Below are 23,323 nucleotides of genomic sequence, written 5' to 3'. Positions count from 1 at the left end.
TTGTCATATGTAGCATAGCAATTATTCCATTTTTTAGTATTAATCTTTTACACAGGTACTAAATATCCAATGCTGGTACTAAATATCCAATCCTTGCAGCATAAATAAAGAGAGGTCCAGTTTGGCTCATGGGTTTTGAAGGTTCATTCCATGGTCAACTGACACCATGACAGGAGCATCAAGGAGGAAGAATGTGATACCAAAAAGCTGCTCAGCTCTTGGTGTTAGGGAAGCAGATCAGGAAAACAGCACAGAGAGGAAGGTACCAGAGACTATATATAGTAATCATGTTCATGTCCCCGTGACCTGCAGACACATACCCAGTATACTTTACAATCAATATGACAGTCTAACCTAACTGTCACATCAGTGCTCACAATTTTTGTAGCAATTAAAAATAAACTTTATTCCCAATATACTTTAAACAATATATATATCATTTTTAAAAAGAGCCAGTAAGTCACTGGATGACCTTACTTATCCTTAGACAATACAAAAACTTTTGCTTTAAATCTTGGAACTTTAATCCTGATTTGGGAGACATTTGGCCATAGCAACATGTGATATTCCGTTCCTCTTTTTAAAATCTTCCACTGTGGCTCTCACAGTAAAACCTGAACTTCTTTATGGGGCTACCAAGACACGGCATGACTTAACATTCTTTCATTGGTCCCACACTTTCCTGTCCTTCACTCACATAAGCACAAAGGAATTGGCATGGGAACTAGATGGTACCGTAACCACCATCAAAAAGACACTGAAAGGCTTTGGAACTGGATAATAAGTAGAAGCTGGAGTGCAGTATTGTTTCAGCTGTGCTGTAGGGAAATTTCAAATTTGTTAAAGATTACTTAAGACTTTATGATCACTATAGTGGGAGAAATATGGGCAGTAAAGATCCTAGACAGGAACTCCCACTTTGGAAAATACAGAGGATCCAGGGACCTGAGACTACCGCAGAGAAGTACAGCCCTGAGATATCCGTGTAAGATAGAAGAAACCCAGGGTCCTAATGCTACAAAACCAGAATCCAGTCAAAAACAAATTGCCATTTTTAGGCAGGTGGACAAGTTGCCAGTTTTAAGCATGTTTTCCAAAGTTAGACAGGTTCCAAACTAGGTAAAATTTTAAGCTACAGTTCAGCACTAATTGGACACTTTTGACCACATAAACATTAAAAGTAGTCCTGTGGATTATCATCCTATGCTCTCTCTGAATAAAAATTGAGCATTGACTTCAAGCCTCATATTCCTTAGGCTGATTTCATGGTCCAGATTTTTGCTACCCTTTTTCTGTGGCTTGTTGCAGCTTGCACATAGAGGGTTAAAATAGAAAGTCACTGTCACTCTACCCAGATGTATTCCAATCTTCTGTGAGAGCAGAATGATCTCCCAATTTGCAAATTTGATTTTCTCACCTCAAAAAGGGAATCATTGCTCATCTGAGAATTCAGAAGGAATTTTACAAGTCATGCAAAAATCACAGTAAAGAAATCTAAATTTGCCAAAATTTGAGCCACTTTCTTGTATTGAGGAGCCACTGATCATTATCAGTTCACAGCTTTTTTTTTTTCTACTATTGTTCTATTGTAGGCAATGGCATGTGTCCATTGGCTTGGATTAGATCATAACCCTCACACTAACCATGTAAGTTTGATGCTATTCTCAATGGAAACTATATTACTGACAAGTGAGGACATTAAAGTATATATCGGGATAGCCTCTGAAAGAAACAAGGTCAAGAGCGAAGACATCTTCCTAGGAAAGTCAGGGAGTTAGGTCATAGTATGTAGGGGCTGAATAGTAGTTGAGTAGGACATGGAGGCGATTTCTGTGGATGCTTCTGGGACTTTGCAGCATCAGAAATACTTAATGGTGCCCTGAAGCATTTTCACTCATATATCCCCAACTCATGATAAGATTTACTAATTAAGTAATTAGTAATTACTCCTGCTGATTACTCCGCAATTATGGTGTCTTTTTCTGTTGTGGTTGCTTTTGTTTCTGTGGGCACATCCAATTAAAGCCTTAATTTCTTGGTGGCAGAAAGCAGCTAACTGGATACCAGAAATCAGAAAATCATTTTTTTGGCCAATTTAATTTCTTGTGCTTGTGCTTTTTTTTTTTTTTTTCTGCTAACCTTTTCATAGCCACTTATTCTCCACCTGGATCATAGCCTCCTCCCAGAGATTTTAGTGACAATCAACTTTACATTTCTTACTCACTGTTCACACACTCAACCATAGATAACCTGAAACTTCCTTCCCCACAATTAAAAAATGCTTCAGAGGTGCCCGGCAGTATACCTTGTATTCAAACCTTTCTTGCTAAGTTGAAGGAAGAAAAGAAGGGTATAGACCTGTGATGGTTTTACTTTGTTTAACAGAGCTCCATAATTCTGTGTAAAGGAAAGAGAAGAAATGAAAGTAGTACATACAACGTGTTTTCACAAAATACAGTGAATATTTAAATTTTATTTATAACAAAAGACTTATGGCCATTAATTCTACTCAGAATATTTCCTGTAGTTTCAAACACACTTAGCTCATTATTTTTCAAAGCCATGCTGGAAGTTTCCTTTGTATCATGATAAGGACTAATCAAAAATACAGTGAGTGATGGTGCTGACTGCCATTTAACTGAAAAGCAGGTGCTAAGAACTTTATGATGTATCCTCATCCACCTTATTCACCACGCCCGGCCCCATGAAATGCCTCTGTCTTCTCCGAAACCAAAATAGCCCTGAAAAAGTAAATGTTTTGAGTTGATTCAAGTCATGAAAGAAGCAGCCTCAATGATGCACCTAAAGACTCAGAAGAGAACTTCCAGAACTGCTTCAGGAAATGGCAAGAAGGATGGAATCAACATGTTCCAGTCAAGAGGAAGTATTTTGATGAGGATTAATGACAATATATCTCTCACGGTAATATTTTGTAAACTTAACCATTCATCGTATTTTTTTAGCCACACCCTGTATTATCACAGAGATGTTTTACCTTTAAGCCTCACTGGAAATGGTTTTGCCGCCGAACAGCCATCTTGGAAAGCCTCTCCTCTGCAGCCGGCATAAGGAATGACCTGGGATCCAGGTACGCATGCGCCGGTGCTTTTCTCAGCACGCCCCCTGTGTCCTACAAGGTAGAGGCGAGTGCCATGGTTCCGACTCATCTTTAGAATGAGGGAGGCATCCAGGGATTTGTTTAGGATGTTGGGAGGTCATTAGAATTTGCTTTTCTTGTAGTTTTCCCACCTTAATAGTGTTCTCAATTTCTTTGTGGAGATATTGGGTTTGTAGGATGCTGCTGACACTCAAGGTTTGGCGTGGAGAGTAGCCCCTTGGCTGATCAACTTGTAACAATAAGGGGCAACCCACTTGCCAGGCCCCCCTTCTGTCCCTCTTAGACAGTAGCAGTTCTGTTGAGGATGAAAGGGTGTTTTCCACAGGAGTTTATTTCCTCAACTTGTTTCTCCTCAGCATGAGGGAAGGTATGGACTGTTCATCTCCTTTCTCAATACAATCTTCCCTACAAATACAACATTCCTTCAGTTTCTGACTGAGAAATCCTAGCCTGTGGCACTGGTAGGGATTTTACTTGAAGGCCTCCTAGCCTGTGCTGTTGTGAAAGGAGAGGTTGAACAGAAAGAGTAATAAAATCGGCCTCATTTAACGGAGTCAGGGTTCAGAGGCCCACTGAACTGACTGATCGCATTTTAATTAAAAAGGCAAAGCACATGTGCAAATAACGTATCAGTAAGCTTTTACTTCACATATTTGCTTATTGCTACCAGTTTTTTTTTTTTTTTTTTTTAAAGAGCAGGAAGAATTTATCAAGAGAAAGAAAGTTTTTGTCTAAGAGGGACAGAAGAGGGGCCCAGAAAGTGGGTTGCCCCTTATTGTTACAAGTTGATCAGCCAATATTGAAGTTTTTTTTTTTTTTTTTTTTTTTCGGTACTAGGAATCGAACTCACGACCTTGCACTTGCCAGGCAGGCACTGTGCTGCTGAGCTAATTCCCCAGCCCCAATATTGAAGTTTATAATCTGAACAAATATGTTTCTTTTCCACTTCATTGACATCTGAGAATGTCATCTTTACCATGTTAGAGGATTATTAGAACACAGGAGCAAAGTATTTCGTGTGTAAATAGTAACTTCAAAGATTGTATTAGTAATAAGATTTTAAACAAAAGGAGTCTTGGGGCTGGGGATTTAGCTCAGCAGAAGCGGAAGAAAACCAAAACAAAAAAAGAAAAGAAAAGGAGTCTTAAAATTTATTAGTGTGTTTGCAGTACACGATGATTGCATGTATTGTGGCTAACTGGTGCATGTACACAATGCATCTTCCTTCTTTTTTTAATCCCCTATCCTTCTCCTCCTTCCCTGCTTCCTCCAACTGATGGTTCCCTTCCTTTTTTTTTTTTTTTTTTTTTTGTCTTTTTGAGACAGGATCTTGCTATGTGGCTCAGGCTGGCCTTGAGCTCACTTTGTAGCCCAGGCTGATCTCGAACTTGCAACGATCCTCCTGCCTCAGCCTCCTGAGTGCTGGGATGACAGGCATGCACCACCATCCCTGGCCCTCCCTTCCCATTTTAAAAAGTTCTGTTTTCATCACCATTTTCTCCCTTCAATTTTTTTCCATCCCTTTTCTCTCCTTTTCCTCCCTTCTCCCCATGCCCCACCCATTTATAAAGATCTCCCTACTTCAAGAGAAAGTGAATCTTTACAGTGTTTCTTTGGCAGTGAATCGTATCTTTGTTCACTGAAAACCCTTTGAGATAGGGTATCTATTGTTTTTCTTTATGAAAATTACTTGGAGCTGTAGATTAGTTAATGGGAGTATTTAAATGCATTATGATTTCCTAAAGAGAAAAACCCATTTCACTTTTCCTTGATAATATCCATATTGAGTAGTATCAAACTATAATAACAAAGGACACAAATTGATCTGTGAGAGTTTTTGAATAGATAGTATTTTTTAAGATAGCACTGTATTTGTTGCATGAAATAAATCTTAACCAAACAAATTCAGTCATTTACTTGTTTATTAAAGTTCAAAAATGCTTTAATTGTGGTATAAAATAGAAAGTAGGGCAGTGATTATAATATAAGCAATTTTCATAAGAAATTTTCTTTTTTGAATGTAAAATCTCCTATGCCGTTTATCTCAGATTCACAGTGAGTATCTAAAAATGTATAAACACATAATATTTATATGAGAGAGGTCCAGAAAACAGACTGTAATTTGGAAGTGAAATCATACAACAGGATCTACAGGCATCTCTCCTTAAGTCATACAGACAGCAGTGATACTAACACAGAAAAAATGTTTTACTTTTCGATAGCCTCATCACTGTGCACATTTTAGATTCTGTGTGGACACTTTCAAAGGACACTTTCAAGACTCCACTACCAGACTCCTGATCTTTGATTCTGGTTGTCAGTACTTTCAAAAAACATGAAGTCCTGGATAAAAACAAAAGTACAGAAATAAGTTTTACCAATAAAACAGAGATCAACTCTCAGATGCAGAAATCAAATAATACAGATGGCACACAGTCACACACCTGTTACACACACAAGTTAAATATAATGCATAAAGCTGGGAAAAGTTTATATCTCTGCAATCTTTGCTTTACTTTTGCATTATTTTTTCCTTTGGTTTTTAGAGATAGGGTCTCACTATGTAGCCCAGGCTGGGCTCGAACTTGTAGCAATCCTCTTGCCTCATCTTCTCAAGTGCTGGGATTATAGGCGTGCACCACCATGCCTGGCCACATTTTCATTTTAATGACAACTAAATTCCATTATTCTGTCTTGTAGGAATGTAATGCATCTCCTGGCAACTTCTCTAATAACACTTTTTGATATACCTTGAAATCTTTCTCTTTTATTCTGTTTTCCTCAATTTTTTGGAGACATCCTTCTCCAGTCATACAACTTCTCTAGTGACAAGAGTTCCATGAACAGCTTTATTGTTCAGGATGACGACAGTCAGAGAATTTTTTGGTTCAGGTTCATCCATTCTTTTACAAACCTATCAACTGTACCCCAACAAGACCCTGGCTTCGCTCTATGACATTAGGAAAATCCTACAGAATTTATTTCTTTTACATTTATTATGTTATTAAATCTCTTCAACAGTAACCATGTAATGCTTCTTTCCTGACCACTTGCATCATGCTATTCCATTTTAACCTTTCTCCAATCCATTTCCCACATTCTCACCAGGATTTGGCTGACTAAGAATTTACACTTATTTTATTTTACCTAATTTTAAACCAACCAATTAAATAATTTGAAGTGAGTTAATGTATGTCTATAAAAAGGTACATAACATTTAAACCTTCTTTAAAAATTTTTGTTTTAACTGACAGATAAAAATTTTATACATTTATGTGTTGCCATGTGTTGTTTCTATGCATGCATAAATTATGCAAAGTTTGAATCAGCTTAAATCTATTTCTCATATCAAATATTTATCATTTCTTTATGGGTAAAACTATTCAAAATTATTCTTCTGGTTTTTTAGTAATACACACTTTGTTATCAGAATATAGAGTTGCTGTACTGTGAACTAGCACATCAGAACTTGTCTCTTCTAACTGTAGTTTTTGGGGTTTTTTTTTGTACTGGGAATCAAATTCAGGACCTTGTGCTTGCCAGGCAGGTGCTTGGGCCACTGAGCTGTATCCCCGGCCCTTCTATCTGTAGCTTGAAGGGCTCTTCAAAGAAGAACATAACTAAGCCCTTTTCCCTATTTCCACCTGCATTTTCCATTGAACATGTTCCAGATGGCTTTCTTTCCTTAAATACACAATATCTTCCACATACCTTGACTATGCAAGTTTTCTAAAGTTTAGGGTTAAATTTACCCTTTAGATAAAAAACAATATTGACTGAAGTTCCAATTTTTACATACAGTTCTGGATATATTTAAACTTTAAGATAGAAATTAAGCATGTGCCAATTTAGAATAAAAATCAACCTCTTTTTCATGCAGCTTCGGTTATTATAAATATAATCAAGCTTACTTCACCTATTACTCAGTCCACTAGATCCTGCTGCCCACATCCCCACTATTTGAAAGTAAATCCATGAGGTGAAATCATCATATGGTGAAACACTTCAGGATGTGTCTCTGATAAGTATGAATTCTCTGTTTTTCTATAATATGATCATTATATCATTAATCCTTCATTCATTTCATCAAACAGCCTATGTTCAAATTTCTCTGAATGTCTCATAAATATCTCTGTAAATACCCTAATTTGACTGGTCTATTAGCACGACTGTAGTATCTCTTCACACCTCAATTTCATTTTACCTTTGTCTTTTTATTTTGTTTGATACTTCATGAAGGAGCTGGGGTGGTTCCTTATTTCCTGAGTATTCTCATTTTTCTGACTGTATGCATAAATCAACATTTAACAAGTTCTCTAGTGTCTCAGAACTCAGCTGTACAATGTAAGCAGTCATCTATGGTTTCTGTACAGATTTAAGGCTGCGTTCCAACAGTAGAGATTCTAATGGAGCAGATTTGGGGGCGGAGCAGACAGGGAGAGTATGAAAAGTTACACAGGTCTTTCTATTATGCAGCTCATGGCAACGACCACTGCAGTTCCTGCAGTCCTCAAATCGTGCTGAATGCTATGACCAACTCAGGTGCTATACACATTTCCAGTTGAGTTTCTGACTTAGTTGAAGTGGAGTATGGCTTGGTACTCAGGATTTTATTTTTCTTATTAGTGCATCTTGACTGTGAGTTTCACTTTGGTATATTTGTACACACGTATAACATTCCTTGGTCATTTTCTATCTCATTATCTCTGTCCTTTTCCTCCTCCCTCCCTGATTTACTTCCTTTTCTGTCAGTCTCCCTTCTACTTTTTTGTTATCTCAATCTACCACCCTTTCCCCTTCCCCTCCTTCCTCCTCCTATGTTCTTTATGAGAGGAAACACGATGTTTGACATTCTGAGTCTTGTTTATCTCACTTAACATTCTGGTCTCCAGTTTTTGCCACTTTCCTGCTAATTGTATGTTTTTATTCTTTTTTGGTACTTGGGGTACCAAATAGTTTAGAATCACTGCTCTCCTTTACTATTTCCTATAAACTAGAAGACCTGAGACCGTGATAGATATATTAGCTTTATTTCTACATTAGATGATTTAATAGTAAATCAGAACAGAATTTCCTTCTTTCACTGACATTCTTTCCACTGACACCCAGATTCAACATCTTTCCCATAGCACTAATTCTATGTTTTAAAAAAATACTCCAAGACAAGCATGATATATAAAAGCCTTTTCTTGTGCTAACACATATTCTTCAGACAGAAACTGGTCACCTGTGTATCTAGAGTGTCAGAATCAAATGGAATTTCAGAGCTAGGACTAAAAGGGAGTGTTTCTACAAAATCTATTCATTTAAGAAGGTCATTTTGAAATACACAATCTATCGAATCACTTCAGAATAACACCAGAGCAATGATATATATCCAAGGTAAGTGAGAATGGACTTACAATGAGGAAACATGCACCAAGCATCACGGTTTTCATTTTCACATCCAAGTCTAAAGGAAACTGGATCCCGAAGTTGTCCGCGTCCGTGAATGCCTCTCTTACTATCCCAGACCACTGTTTGGAAATCTTGCCAATCACAGATTGTTCATCAAGAGATTTAATCTACATTGGAAAAGTAACATAAAGGTTTGTAGAAAACTTATACCAACGTTACTGCCAAAACTGATGTGAAATAAACGTTGTATTCAGTGACGCCCATCTGTATCTCTGACCAATAATCCTCTAGGCTTGCAAACCTGTTTCACTGTATACATAAGTGATAGAAATTAATTTTGCTGAAATATTAACATTTTCTATTTTACACTGGCAGTAATCCATTATTTGAATTGCTCCAAAACAAAATTTAAGAAGAGGCAAGAACTAGTTTTCTGCATAAAGAGGTACATAGACAGTTTACAAAGGCCATAGATTTAAACATGACAGAGGGCACATCTCCACTTACTGAGGGATGGGAAACAGGAAGTGCTAGCAGCTCAGAAAAGAATACTGTCAGTTTTGAGTGCAGGAAGCAACTTGAGTTGGGTCAAAAGTTGGGGTAAGACCTGATATCTAGTGGAGTGTTAATAATAAAGATACACGCGAAAGAGTTCATCTTGTAGTTCTGCCTAAGGAAAATTCAAGGTCATATAGAGAGCAGAACAAATTGTGCCCACAATAAAGCCACTGCTCAAGCGAGCAGGTGGAAGCTGAGTATATCTGATAGTCGCTGAGCTATGCAACCTCAGGATTGTATTAAATGAAGAGGCAAGTCCTTTTTAAATGTGAACAAAGTACCACATGTACCAGTAACACCTTTTGAAACCTTTGCTTCAGGTCAACCTACTTATTAAATGTAGGGAAACTTAGAATTGGTGACCCATTTCACTCGGGTAGAGATGGCTGTGACCTGCAAAATTCTGAAATATAGAAAAATTTTACATTTTATTTTAAAGTTTTGAAATAGTTTTCAAAATGAAAACTTCAGGTGACAATTTGCCACAACTCACGAGTACACTGATAAAGGTATTCATAGTTCTGTTTTTGTTTACTGACTCAAAAATCAAAATTTTACCAAAATGTGTGTCAGAAGTAGGATACATAATTTTTTGTGGCACAGCTCAGAAATGGGATTAATGATCTATAACTGAAAATTCATGAAGTCTACAAAAATTTTAGATAAATTCTGAATATATTTTTAAAACAGGATGTCATCATAATCAAATTTTCACCTAGGGAGATTACTAATGATGTTATATTAGTATTTTTTTCCATTACTGGGGATTGAACTCAGAGCCTTTTATATGCTCAACAAGCATTCTCCCACTGAAGGACATCAGCAGCCCTGAACGTTAACTATTTTAATCCATAAATTTAAGAATTTAACAGCAATCACTGGTAAATAATATGCTGAAAAAGGAATTCTTAGACTCATCTCACAATTTTAAATATCACTGCAAAGACTGAAATACAATAGTGCACATAAAGTACATACAAATCAAAGGAATATAACAAATTGTACTCTGTAATAGAAAATATGATTGTTGCTAGGATAATGTATTCATTTCCTGATGAAGTATTTATATATCACTTAGTATATCTGTAAGGATGTGAAGACATTACAATTGTTAAGTAATTTAATTAAATCATAACAACATCAATTTACACTTCAAACTCATGGACAGGATTGCTTTAGGACATCAGCTTCATATGGGCATTAATTATTCCCTACCCAAATTCCTGCAAGAAAAATCACTGCTTTGCCATCTATATGGGGTCGAAGGTCTATCTGGCTATCTTTTATTCTTTCTTAGGGAAATCATGTCACAATGTCAACTGTCATTAATACAATTAAATCATTTATATACTTTCCTCAAAAATTCCTGAATTTTTCACTCCATAACCAAGATTCAATATGATCCAAATACAAATTCTTAATTTCCCCTATATTCTTAATTTGGCCAAAGGTATCATTATTTACTTAGCTTCTCAAACATATGACATTATTACATCTTCAACTGACAAGAAGTGCATGCATCAGTCCCACTGCGTACACCTGAAACATCTCTTCATGCATTTCTCCTTTTGGAATAATTTCTGCTCCTTCCATAGCTCAAACTTTTACATCATCTTTTCCTAGAAGTTCCATGCCCATTGACAGTTCCTCAAACTGACATTTCCTGGCTTAAAATGTCAACCTTTCTGTCATAAACCCTACAGAAAATGAATCATGTAACTATTTCTCAAGTCTGTCAAAGATGGTACCTAGATGCACAGGAAAGAAGTTAAGTCATTACACATAAATAAGGATGGATTGGAGAGGTTTATCTTGGTCCACGGTTTCAGAGGGTTCTGTTGACAATGGGCTGGCTCCAAGGTGGAAATATCATAGCTGAAGGACCTGGCAGAGAACAGCTGCTCAACTTATGGCAGCCTGGAAGCAGGGAAACCAGTAAAAGCCAAGCACAGGTCAGCCCTTTATGAAGAAATCTCCAGTGACCCATCCTCTATAAGGATATCCTCCAAGTGGAGTCTAAGTCCTCGCAGCACCTTCAGCTAGCAACTCAGCAAAGATTAATCTCTGATGAATGTTGCACCCTATGGATCAATTGCATTCTGAAATTGCACTCTCTGTACACATCGGACTTTTGGAGGACATTTTAGGGCCATAACATGTCAAGGCATTAATTTAGAACAGCTGCAGGGTGAAATCTAACTTCTTAGTGTTAAATGTGAAAGTTCACAATGCTTCACAATTCTTTCACTTTTTTTTGGTTTTTCTCCGGTACCAGGAACCGAACTCATGACCTTGCACTTGCCAGGCAGGCGCTTTTCCGCTGAGCTAAATCCCCAGCCCCTCACTTGTTTCTTAAAAGTAAAACATATGGCGATTTCATTGATCTTGTTCCTTGCAGCTAAAAAAGTATTGAAAGCAACTACTTTTTAACTCCTCTGACTCTATGATAGGAATACCATTCTTTACATGAAAAAGTTTTATGCATATCCTCATCTAAAGTGTTTGTATATACGCACGCTTCTATGAATAGTATTTCACAATATTTCCCATTTCTGTTGTTAGTATATGAGGATTCATACTTCTACAACTAGAAGCTATGTAGAATTTGAAAACCATTTGAAAGGAAAGCAGGTAAATAATCTCACATAATGAAGCTCAATAGTTGTTAACATGGCCATACGCAGTAACCCTTCTTGGCTTTAGGATATCTTGTTCTGTGGAAAGGTGGGTCCGGCTTACCATATTTTCTGATTTTACAGGAGAAGACAAGAAATAAAGATTAACTTGTAAAATTTCTCCATATTTGTAACTAAAGAAATTGGGTTCTGTGTTTAAGCCAGTGATGGTGAACGTTTTGCAGACAAGTGCCCAAACTGCAACCCCGAACCCACCTATTCATCACAAAGTGCCCACACGGCAATTAAACTTGAACACTGAGGTTTTAGTTTTGAAAAAACAACTCATATATTAATATCCTTTATCTTAAAAGAAAAACAACGCGTGTGCCATAAGTTCCCCACCACTGGCTTAGACCATTTATTGTAATGAAATTACCCCACAGAGTAAGTACACAGGCACACAGTAGCTTCAGTGACTTAACTTAATACAAGGATGAAATATAGATGACAGAGAAGCATAATTGGGCACTGTGTATTATACAGTAGTCCCTCTAGACTGTGCAGGCCCTAGTAGGGGCGTGAAGTCAAAGATACCACTGAATTCTATGCTTTTTTCTCTGTGTACCTATGATAAGGCATAATTTATAGATTAAGAACAGGAGATTAGCAACACTTAGTAACCATTAAATAGGAAAAATATAACAATACACTAAAATAAAAGCTGTATGAATGTGGACTCTCTCAGAATACCTTATTTTACTGTATCTATCCATTTTCTGGTGATGTGCTATGACTCACTGGCCTGTGGCTTGTGTGATGAGATGAAGGGAGGACACTGACGTAGGCAAGGTGGCACAGTGTAAGTTTGCTACATAGGGGTCACTTGAGCACCAGCAGTAAGATACCAAGACAATCCGTCTGCCAACTGGCTATGACCAAGTATGCTATGAAGTGACTCACTTAGTGAGCAGGTACCTTATACAGTGACAATACTCTGGAAAGAGGGACGATTCACATCCAGGCTGTATGGAACAGGATGGGGCACCGGATTCCATCACATGGCTCAGAATGCCATGCAAACTACACTGGTGAATTGTTTAGTGCTGGAAAATTCCATTTAATATTTTCAGAATACAGTTGAATGTAGTTAACTGAAGCTATGAAGAGTGAGTTGTGGAAAAGGAAGTACCTTTCATTAACCTTTTTAAAACTATCTTTGTGTAATTGTTCTCTTCGTAGGAACTAAAGCAATCAGACCTTCTGAACATGGTGGTCTACAAAACCACCGTGATGCAGATTAAGGAAGGATCCACAGGACACATTTAGATGACCAGGTCTTATGGTTTGTGTCTGGGGCCACATGCAGTCATGGGGTGGGATTTTAGAGTTTATGATTTATCTATGATCCAATGCTGGGATTATGGGTGTGAGGGCTATATCCACCCCGGGGCAGGTAGTTTGCATATGTAAGGGAGAGAAAGAGGCTGCTTGCTGCTGCTTCTTCCTTTTGCTCTTGCTGCCTTTGCTGTCTAATGCCCCCATGAATGGTTGCTCTCTGCCATGTACCACTCTGCCTTGGAGCCAGCCAAGTATGGACTGAAACCTCCACAGACTGTGAGCTAAAAAACCCCTTCCTTCCTTAATTCTGGGTGTCAGGTATTTTGTCTCAGCAACGAGAAAAAAGTAACCAAAACACCAGACTATCATTCTGTGTTGTTTGTTTTTATATTATTATTTTTACATAGAGTGGGTTTATAGCCCAGGTCAGCCTTGTATGTGAGATCTGCCTGCTTGAACCTCCTGAGTGCTGGTAATATATGATGTCACTAGAAGTCATGATGTTTAGGTTCTAGATATGCTGTTATTTTTTATCAATGATTATATAGTTTCCAAAAATTTTTTCTCTTTAACATAACAAACACCGAACTTTAATCAGATTCGTGACCCTAAAATTGACTAAAGTTAAATACTGAGCGCATTATCTCTCTTTGAGGTATCAATGAAACATACTTAGTATTTTTGTAACACCCTATAAAATTCTATTTTTTTGGACAATAAGAAAGCAAATTTTCTGAACATTTCTTACCTCAAAATCAACGTCTGAACAACAACTGCACACAATACATGGACCGATTATTTTTAGTACATCCTCTCTCCTCTCATTTTGAACAGTAAATTTAGGCAGACAAGGATGCCACTTCTGAGTCACATAACCAACTGGAACACCAGGAGGAGCTTGGATTTCTATCTACAATAGCAACGAACATAAATAAATGTAACAATAATTATGATGCTTATGTTCAACAAAAGCCTGAAAGTTTTTCCTGAACTACTTTAGAAACTACACACTGACCTCCTGAAGGCAGCAAGGGAAACAGCAGCTGCTACATCTCAGTGGCCTCTCCATAGTGATGACTTCTTGGCCCAAATTATCAAGAATTTTGAGGGTAAAAGGTCTAGTTGGTCCACAGCAGTTTCGGGTGCAGCAATCATTGTCTTCCACTGCAAAGTAAACCCTCTGTCCAAGGCTGTTCTTAATTTCATATTTATTATTAGTTTCAAAGCCTGTTAAGACTAAACACATAATAGGGGAATCTGTAGTTACCATTTTGTTAAAAATAGTGGATCTCTCCTATGGTATTGTAACATCTAGTTATAACAGCTTTGGATGATACTCCAAGCATCAAAAGGAAGAGGGAAATGAAAGATCTCTTTTAGAAGTGATTCGGATAAAGGTCAAAGGAAGTAAGGAGAGGCTATTCTGATAAAAATGAGTTACGTCTCTTAAGTCCACAGACTGTTGCAAAGGTGAGATTTTCTGCACAGGATTAGTATACTGGTATAGATGGACAGAGGGGGTGCCTGTATGGATAAAATATCCACTTTTCTGGTACAGTTTTGGGTTTTTTTTTTTTTTTGTCTTTTTGAGACAGGGTCTCGCTATGTAGTTCAGGCTGGCCTTGAATTCACTTTGTGGCCCAGACTGGCATTGAATTCGTGATGATCCTCCTGCCTCAGCCTCCTGAGTGCTGGGATTACAGGCGTGTGCCACCATGCCTGGCTCTGGTACAGTTTTAGTATGTTATAAAGGAGTTATAGGGGTAGCTATTGTATTAATGAAATTGGCTTGAGACACTTTAGAAATTATAGTCTTATTTTTTGTACCATGTTGGAGCAAAGGTAATGAGCGTTTACTCCCAGTGCAAACACGGAAAAGGAAGAGAGAGAAAACAGAAGGGTAATTAATTAGAACATCACATTGTGCCCAGGGCGCCCTTGTTTTTAGCTCATCGCTAGCTGGAAGTGGGAGGGGGTATTAGACAGGAGGGAACAGGTGTATTTGCCAATCATGGCTTTAACTAGTAGGCTGCACAGACAATGGGAATTCAAGGAGATTTCTGCACATTCTAGAAGCTCAACTTTTGTGTAAAGAAAATGGAGTGATGTGAAGTATCACATCAAGGGCTTACTGCAGGGATTAACACCTCGGAAAATGCTCCATTCTCCGAGGCAGGAAGGAGCAATTAAAGTTCCTACTTGGCCACTGCCCTCAGATACAGGGGTCATAGTATGTGTAAAAGAAATACATGGAGGCTCAGGCTACACACTAATGTGTGTGTAAGAGGAATTATCGTGTGTTATAGTTATCTTTCAGAAATCTTATCAGGGGGCTGGGGATTTAGCTCAGTGGCACAGCGCCTGCTTGGCAAGGGTGAGGTCATGGGTTTGATTCCCGGTATGGGGGGGGGGGACAAAACAAAAAAAGAAGTCTTATCAGCATGATTTCCTCTCAGTGTCTTTGGTAGGACTTAGATAAGCTCTCTGCATATAACAAGGATGACCCGTGACCTCAACATCTCTTACAGTCAAAGGTTGGTGAGGGAAGATAATTAAACTGATGTTCTGAGTGTGTTTACTATCCAACCAATTGTTTCATGCAGTAGCATAATCTCAGAAAATTTTACCTTGTTTAATTTTAAAGCCATATTGGTTTATATAATCTGTTTCTGGTTACTTAACAGGTGAAAATACAAGAGAGTCTCATGTTTATGTTTTTAGGTCTATTAAGATTTGAATTGAGAAAAATGTAAGTGCTTGCTAATGCACAGATAGTATAAAAACAGTAATCTTCATCTTCCATATACCTTTCATAACATAAAACAACAATATAGACTTTCAATGTGGGGAAAAAAGAACATTTAGGATGCCTTTATTTTAAGGATTTTTTTTTAAGAAACTTCAAATTAAATAGTAAATTTTAAAATTAGGTGGGCGTGGTGGTGCACACTTGTAATCCCAGCATTCGGCAGGCTGAGGAATGAGGATTGTTGTGAATTCAAGACCCGCCTGGGCTACAAAGTGAGCTTGAGGCCAGCCTGAACTGCATAGCGACACCCTGTCCCAAAAAGACAAAAAAATTAAAAAATAAAAAATAAAATTATGAGATAGTTTCTAATCAAGTTATGTATTTCACAAATAGTTATCAATCTACATATCTATAAATCTGCAAAGACATATGTGTGTTACATAATACATGGTATCTACCTATATGGATTTTATAAAATAAATAGCATATACCACAGAATAAACTATATTCAAAACTGCAGATAATCATGCAATGAGCTCTATTCCAGAAAAATGTTAAAGACACTGAACAAAATCAAGAACATTATATACATCTGACAATTTGCATTATAAATAATTTAAATGTAATAGGTGACAATTGTAGAATTTAAAGTTCCATTTCTCCACTTATGTAATTCATGTTCTAATTTGTAGCCGTGGAAAGGATTTTTGTAAATAAGCTAAAGGTGTATTTAACATAAATAGTCGATAAGCCAGCAATTTTCACTGCACAGTTACATCAGGAAAGAAGATATTACGGTTCATAAAGCTACCTAGGGCTCACTCCCTGGCAGCCTGCTGAAGCATCTGCTGGTTTCCTAAATCTGTTCTTGCATCTAGTGAGCACTGACCCCAGGGAGACACCCGGTCACATTAGGCTCACTCAGAGGAACAGGGCTCCTCTTATAAGAAGGAAACCTCCAGTCTGCTGGTCAGCATTCTGAAACTCTACAGGGCCCATATATCTGACACAGGACTCACCTGATGTCCCCAGAGAAACTGTGGGTGCAAACAATAATTTTCTAGAACATTCTATCCAAATTAAGAAAGATCAATCTCACTGGAAATTTACTAAGGTGGCTAAAGTTTTGCACGAGTCTGTATCATTTCCAAGATGATGACAAATGAGAAGTCCACAGCTGAGGTGGTAGGAATCAGAGAGAATAACTTGATTTATACAGATAGGAAAGCAAATGTAGGTTTTGACTGTCTTCCTTCCAATCTAATGTCATTATCTTGAAAATAGATGCTCAGTAAAATAAATGTTAGCACTTGACTTGTTTTCAAAAGAAAATTGTTGATAGGTTTATTTTTTTATTCTTGTGAAGACAGGCATTTGTAAATAAACTGGTTAACTGTCCCAAATGAGCTACAGTGTTATATTTGTAGTGACTGATATGCCTTTATTTGCATAAACTTCCCTCTCTAGAAATATGGCCAATTCAGTGAATACATACATACCTTCCAGAAGTTCAATTTGCTGATGAACCAGAATCTGATCTATCTGTTAAAACAAAAAGGAAATTATGCACTTGCAATTATCAATATTCAACCATTATCAATATTTAAATTTATATTAAAGAGTAAAACTAACTTTAATGTTCTTAATAGGCAAAATATTTGTTGAAATTTTTCACTTAATGTGAGACATTTTATGTGAAATAAAACTGATTTATGCTGAAATTTCTAAAACAATGTTCTTTCTAGAAAAGGCTCAAGAAATGGTCATAACTTTTTTATTTAATTAAAAAGATTTCTATCTTACTACAGTTTTCCAATTTTAAGTGTACTTGGCTTCACCAATTATAGTAAGGGATAATTTCCTGTAAGTATTTTATGAGATCCTAACATTTATTTATTTATTTTTCTCTTTTGAGACAGGGTCTCGCTATGCAGTCTAGGCTGGCCTTGAGCTCACTTTGTAGGACAGGCTGGTCTTGAGCTCGCAGTGATCCTCCTGCCTCAGCCTCCTGAGTGCTGGGATTATAGGCATGCCCCACCACGCCTAGTGAGATCCTAATTTTGAAAATGTATATTTCAGAGTATTTCTTCAAGAATGTATTTATGACTAAAATTCTTTGATATAACTCTGTGCCAGAGACACATCCGACTTACTAAATATTGGTTGGATATCATAAAAATTTTTGTTTGCTGAACTTCACACTCCTATTTTACCTATCTGATCTCTCACACCAAATAAAAGTTAAGTCTCATATGCCAAAAGTTATTATCCTGCAGTAGAGCAAAATACTGAGTTTTTTCTTCCCTTCTCCCATAGCTATATTTATAAAGCTGGATCTCCCAAAGAACAAAACAACATCATTCACACATAGTTTAAATGGTTATAAAAGGGTGAGTCGTATCAATATATCAACCCTTTGTTTGCTTCTTACTATTGAAACTAAGGGATAAACTTTATTCGGAGTTCTTTTCCAGTTCCCAAAAAGTTATTCAGTGTTGGGATAAAAGGGTACTGCTTTTGGTACAAAAGTCGAGATTAAAAGGCTACTCTTTCTGTCTTCAATCTCTAGTCCTGACCAAGCTAGGTAACTTCTGAACTCAGTTTCCTCTTGTGAAAAATGATAGTTACAGCACAAATACATAAGTTTTTTTGGCAAGGATTAAGTGAGATAATACATGTATTATGTTTACAACAAAGACTGGAACATACTGCTTAATGAATAATTGCTGTTGGCTATTAACCCAGGTTTTAGTCATGGTCAGAGAAAACACAACGACCTCATACATTTGTATTTTGCTTAAAAAGTGACACTGATCTAGAAGAATGAAGAGTAATCTGTTAGCAGAAAATATTGGTTTGCTGTTTCTCAAATCTTCTCAAGTTATTTCTTTGTTTAAGTAAAGTGGGTGCCCAGTTGTGACTTTTGGAAATCTGTATATATTTTAGATTACCTGACTTAAGTACTCTAGTCCAGGTGGGCAGTTCAGTGGGAGTGGTGGTGCTGGCATCCACGGTGCCCCTGCAGGTGCCCCCGGCTGCCCATGTGCTGGTTGACTCTGTACAGGAAACCCAGGTTGGCCAACACCTGCAGAGCTGGCTGGTGGGACTGAGGATCCAGTGTAGGGACCTGGATAAGCACCGTGGGGCCCAGGGTAGCCAACCTGGGGACCTAGATAGCCACCCTGGGGACCAGGATAGCCAGTTTGTCCTGGAGGTCCTGAAATAGGAGCAAATAAAATCACATAACTGCGCAGAATAGGAATCATCAACTCATCTAGAATTACCACAGCCATCCTCAAACTGACCTCTTTATTTAGAAAACCTGTATCTGTGACGCTTAATATACATTTTTATCTTACAGAGATTTTTAATACAATGTCTGTTCATTTTACACTTCTATTTTGAGAATGATAGCTGTGAATAGAGGTAGCATATAGCCCTGTCTTTTTTAAAACTCAGACGGAAAAGATATGCTTTCATAACTAAGAAACACAACTACTGTATCACCCGGCATCAATAATATACACATTTAGGCATGGTTACATTAGAAGAAGAGAAATGGTATTGGGTAGAAAATGCAGAATAAAGGCTGTGAGCCGGTATTTAAACGACCTAAGCACCCCATCCTCATGATAATTTGGCCACTGTAACAAATACACTTCCCATTTGCGTGGACCTGGAGGTGATTTTTTTACCTTCTTTCCCCAAGGGATATTTAGAAAGATCTGGAGACTTTTTTATTCATTAGAACTGCAAAAATCAGAAATGGGTGGTAGTGGCATCTGGTGGGTAGAAGGCAGGGATACTGCCAAACATCCTAGAATGACCAAAATTTCCCAGCGAAGAAAGAAGTTTCAAGCCTCAAATATTATAGTGTTACAGTTGAGGATCCCTGGCATAGAAGAAAAGGCATGCCATTTCTTCTCGTATATTTCAAGAACTTATCTGTGTTAATAATTTGCCTAGGCTTGCTCTGCTCTGCTCTGTTCTTTTCATATAATCGAGAATCGAATCTAGGAGCCCTCTGTCACTGAGCTATACCCTCAGTCCTTTTATTTTTCATTTTGGTATTTTGGGACAGGGCCTTATTAAGTTTCCCAGGCTGACCTTCTGATCTTTGTGCCTCATTTTCCCAAGCTCCTGGTATTACAGTTGCAGACCATGGCACCAGGCTTGCCTGGAGTTTTAACCCATGCTACTTTACTCTCCGATGCCTCTAATCCATTAAAAACCAAACTGATATTTAGGTTAGAAATTTAAACTTCACAACGTAGCACCCTATGCTCTTTGGAAAATACCGTCTGAGGAACAAGGAAGGCAAAGGTGTAAGAAGCTAACTAGTTAATGAGTAGAGGAGAAATTTAATAAATGTACAGGTATAGTCTCTGTGATTGTGTGATTATAAAAATACTTTACAAGCTTATTTGCAGAATAGTAATCCCATAGGCATGAAATATAAAGGACTACATTCAAAAAAATTTAACATTAAAATCCATGAAAAATTTAATATTTAGAACAGGCTATAAATACTTTTAACAGTAACATTTCTGATAAAATTCATAACCATTGAAAACTAAGACCAGCAACAGACTAAACTTCATAGTAACACTTTTCAATATAGCTTTTACACTCTAGTCCTTCCACAGTGAATAAATGTGTATAGGTGATGAAGTTGTCAGTGGCTCTTTTGTTGAATTACAGGACACAGCTTTTAACAAGGGAAACTGCTCTCGGTGCTCTCAGTTAGTTACGACTAACTTCTGGGAAACAGAAAAAAAAAAGATTTTATATTACAGTGATAAAGAAAATGTTTGGGGGAGGTGACAGGATATGAGGTAATCATTTTAGATAGATATAACTAAAACTCAATTCTGAGAGATGATCAGGAGAAACTTTATGTTAAATCTGGTGAGAAATACTGCATGAATAAGGAAGCGCAAATGTAAACTCTGACTTGGGGAGTGACTTGATGTGTTAAGAAACAGACAGGAACATCACAGGAGAGGAAGATTAGGGATGGCTGTGGGCAAAGCGTCAAAAAAAGTTAATCTGTGTGGATCCTCCACGTGGCAGATGTTGGAGGATTCTGAACAGAGTGAGTTCAGTGATGTCACTTGCATCTCAAAAAGTTTTCAGCATTAGGATTTACAATGAGAATCACAGAGGCAATCCCAATGCTCATTACCTAGTAGGAGAGACAACTTTGTATTCATCTTTATTCTAGGAGGAACATACCAATTAGTGAGATTGATTAAGTAGAGTTGGGGGAGACAAATGCTTTGAAGTAAGGGACCAGATTTTACTAAGGCATACTGTCAAGGGTACCTACTGAGATGGGAAGAGGGAAAGTTTTATACTTGTGATTAAAAAAAAAAAATATCCCCCAAAAGGCTCAGATGCTCATAGGAAGGTGATCAGCCCATGAAGGTACTGACCACATCAAGAAATTAAGCCATTCATGAATTCCCAGCTGAAAGGGTGGTTCACAGTTGGGGCCTCACTGGAGGAAGTAGATCACTAGAGCTGTAACCTTGTCTTTTGCCCCTGACTTTCTTTACTTCCTGGCTACCAGGGCGTGAGTGATTCTCCTCTGCCATGGTCCTGTTGCTCTCATGTGTTAGCTTCCCTCAGGCTCTAAATAATGGAGCCAGTGAGCCAAAGACCGAAGCTGTGAGCCAATTGTACCTTTAGTTGACCTTCTTAGGTGTTTCATCACGGGGACCGAATGCTGACTAAGACAGGAAGGGGAAGGGCAAGTAGGAAGAGCTTCCCTGAGGTATCACCTTTCATATAAGATCTGCAGGATTCCTGGGAGTTAAATAGGCCAAGGGCAAAGAATATTTAAGGCAAAGTTTTGGGTTAATGACAAATCTAGTTGTTTACAAAATCTTAAAAAAGGCCAGGAGAGTAATGTTGGCCAGTCAGCCTTAAGAAGTACCACACAACTATTACAGACAGAACAGAGAGCTGGAAACCTCATCTGAAGTCTCTATGCCTTAGTTATCCCAGGTGAATAAGGGGGAAATTAATAGTATCATGGTTCTTGACACCTACAGGACTGGTTCATGACCCGTTACACATCTTCCTGTATACTTTTAATCATTTTGAGATGACTTATAATACCTAATACAGTCTAAATGCTATGTGCATAGCTGAATAATGGCAAAGAAATGGTGCTAACATATTCATAAAAGATGAAATTTAAGCTGGGTATGGTGGTGCACACCTGTAACCCCAGAACTCAGGAGGCTGAGGCAGGAGGATCCTTGAGAGTTCAAGACCAGCTTGGGCTACAAAGTGAGCTCAAGGCAAGCCTGAACTGCATAGTGAGACCCTGTCTCAAAAAGACAAAAAAGAAAGAAAAAAAAAAAAGCAAAGAACACACACACACATATACACAATGAAATTTAATTTGGGGGGGGTGTACCAGAAATCAAATTCAGGACCTTGCATTTGCCAGGTAGACACTGTGCCACTGAGCTATATCCCTGGCTCAAAATTCAATATTTGAATATTTCATTCTATAGTTGGTTGATTGTAAGGACATATATATGCAGGGGACTGGCAGTATTTACCTCCTAAGAATGTTCTGAGATTAAATGAGCTAACCTACATGAACTTCATATTTAGAATAATGCCTATGGCACAGTAAGCTCTCACTTTTCAGCTAAAATTATTTTCAACATTGCTGGCATTTCGAGACCTGTAATACATGCAGCCTTGGTCTTGGGAACTAAAACAAAGCTATTTTTCTAACAAACTCTCAGGTCTGATTATATCTGAATTTAGTTATTTAGATCTAGTTTTAGTTAGCTATGCAGTGAACTAAATCATTGTGTAAATGCCTTAAATAAATATCTAAGTCTTTTAAATAATTCTTCAAGCAAAAACCCTGTAAAAATTTATAGTGGAGCTTCTCAATCCTGGCTTCATACTAGAATCACTTGAAATATTAAAAATTATCAATCCTTGACTTCAGAGGTCTGTTTAATTTTTCTGGGATGGTGCGTGGTGCTATTTTTAAGTGTTTCTGGATACTTAACAGCAACCGTGGTAGAGAACTACTACCTTAGACCTTAGTGCTTATTATAAACATCTGGACTGGATAAGGTCCTACTTGGAGATTTCTAGGACAATGAAACAGGCCATTCAGCTGCCAGGAAAATTTGTTTGCTCAGAGATGAGAACAAAATGGATACCTATTTCTATGCCAAACAGATCACCTTCGATCCTACGTCCCCCAAATGTCTTCCAAGATGTGGGTATTCTGCATATGGTAAATCTGTGGACATTATGAACTTTGCCATTTCTAAATGTCTATTAATATCAACAATTGCATCTGTCTAAATGATAATCTCTGAATTCTTTTATGAATCTGTACTCCTTACTATGGAGTGATGTAACTCAATTATTTTTTTAAAAATGTAAAGCATGAATTAACAAGAAGAAATAAATATTTGTTACAAAATAAAAGTGTGGATTATTCCAAGGTAGCTAATCTCTCTCTCTCTCTCTCTCTCTCTCTCTCTCTCTCTCTCTCTCTCT

The 23,323-nt window shown here is 37.6% G+C and overlaps 2 protein-coding genes across 5 annotated transcripts in view; both read right to left on the bottom strand.

Annotated features, from left to right (window-relative positions):
- LOC102018719 (phospholipid scramblase 2-like) overlaps window positions 1-3,110 on the bottom strand; it is a 76,385-nt gene extending 73,275 nt beyond the window's left edge. The window contains exon 1 of the mRNA XM_005401434.2: window positions 2,996-3,110. The gene's annotated coding sequence lies outside the window, so the exon portion shown is untranslated. The remainder of the gene's footprint in view (window positions 1-2,995) is intronic.
- A 1,912-nt stretch (window positions 3,111-5,022) lies between these two features.
- The window catches only part of Plscr1 (phospholipid scramblase 1), a 35,720-nt gene continuing 17,419 nt past the window's right edge, over window positions 5,023-23,323 (bottom strand). For all 4 annotated transcript variants that reach the window (XM_013502784.1, XM_005401432.2, XM_005401431.2 and 1 more), the window contains 6 exons: window positions 18,730-18,995; window positions 17,278-17,320; window positions 14,045-14,265; window positions 13,778-13,939; window positions 8,521-8,682; window positions 5,023-5,461 (listed from right to left, as the gene is read on the bottom strand). In XM_013502784.1, coding sequence (XP_013358238.1) covers window positions 5,405-5,461; window positions 8,521-8,682; window positions 13,778-13,939; window positions 14,045-14,265; window positions 17,278-17,320; window positions 18,730-18,995 — 911 coding nt within the window. In that variant the 3' untranslated portion in view covers window positions 5,023-5,404. The remainder of the gene's footprint in view (window positions 5,462-8,520; window positions 8,683-13,777; window positions 13,940-14,044; window positions 14,266-17,277; window positions 17,321-18,729; window positions 18,996-23,323) is intronic.

This window comes from Chinchilla lanigera, unplaced genomic scaffold (genome assembly GCF_000276665.1).
Source record: "Chinchilla lanigera isolate Chin_1 unplaced genomic scaffold, ChiLan1.0 scaffold00073, whole genome shotgun sequence".
In the NCBI taxonomy this organism is placed as follows: Eukaryota; Metazoa; Chordata; class Mammalia; order Rodentia; family Chinchillidae; genus Chinchilla; species Chinchilla lanigera.
The sequence above is the reverse complement of the archived record's forward strand: the minus strand, read 5'-3'. Positions and strand labels throughout refer to the sequence as shown.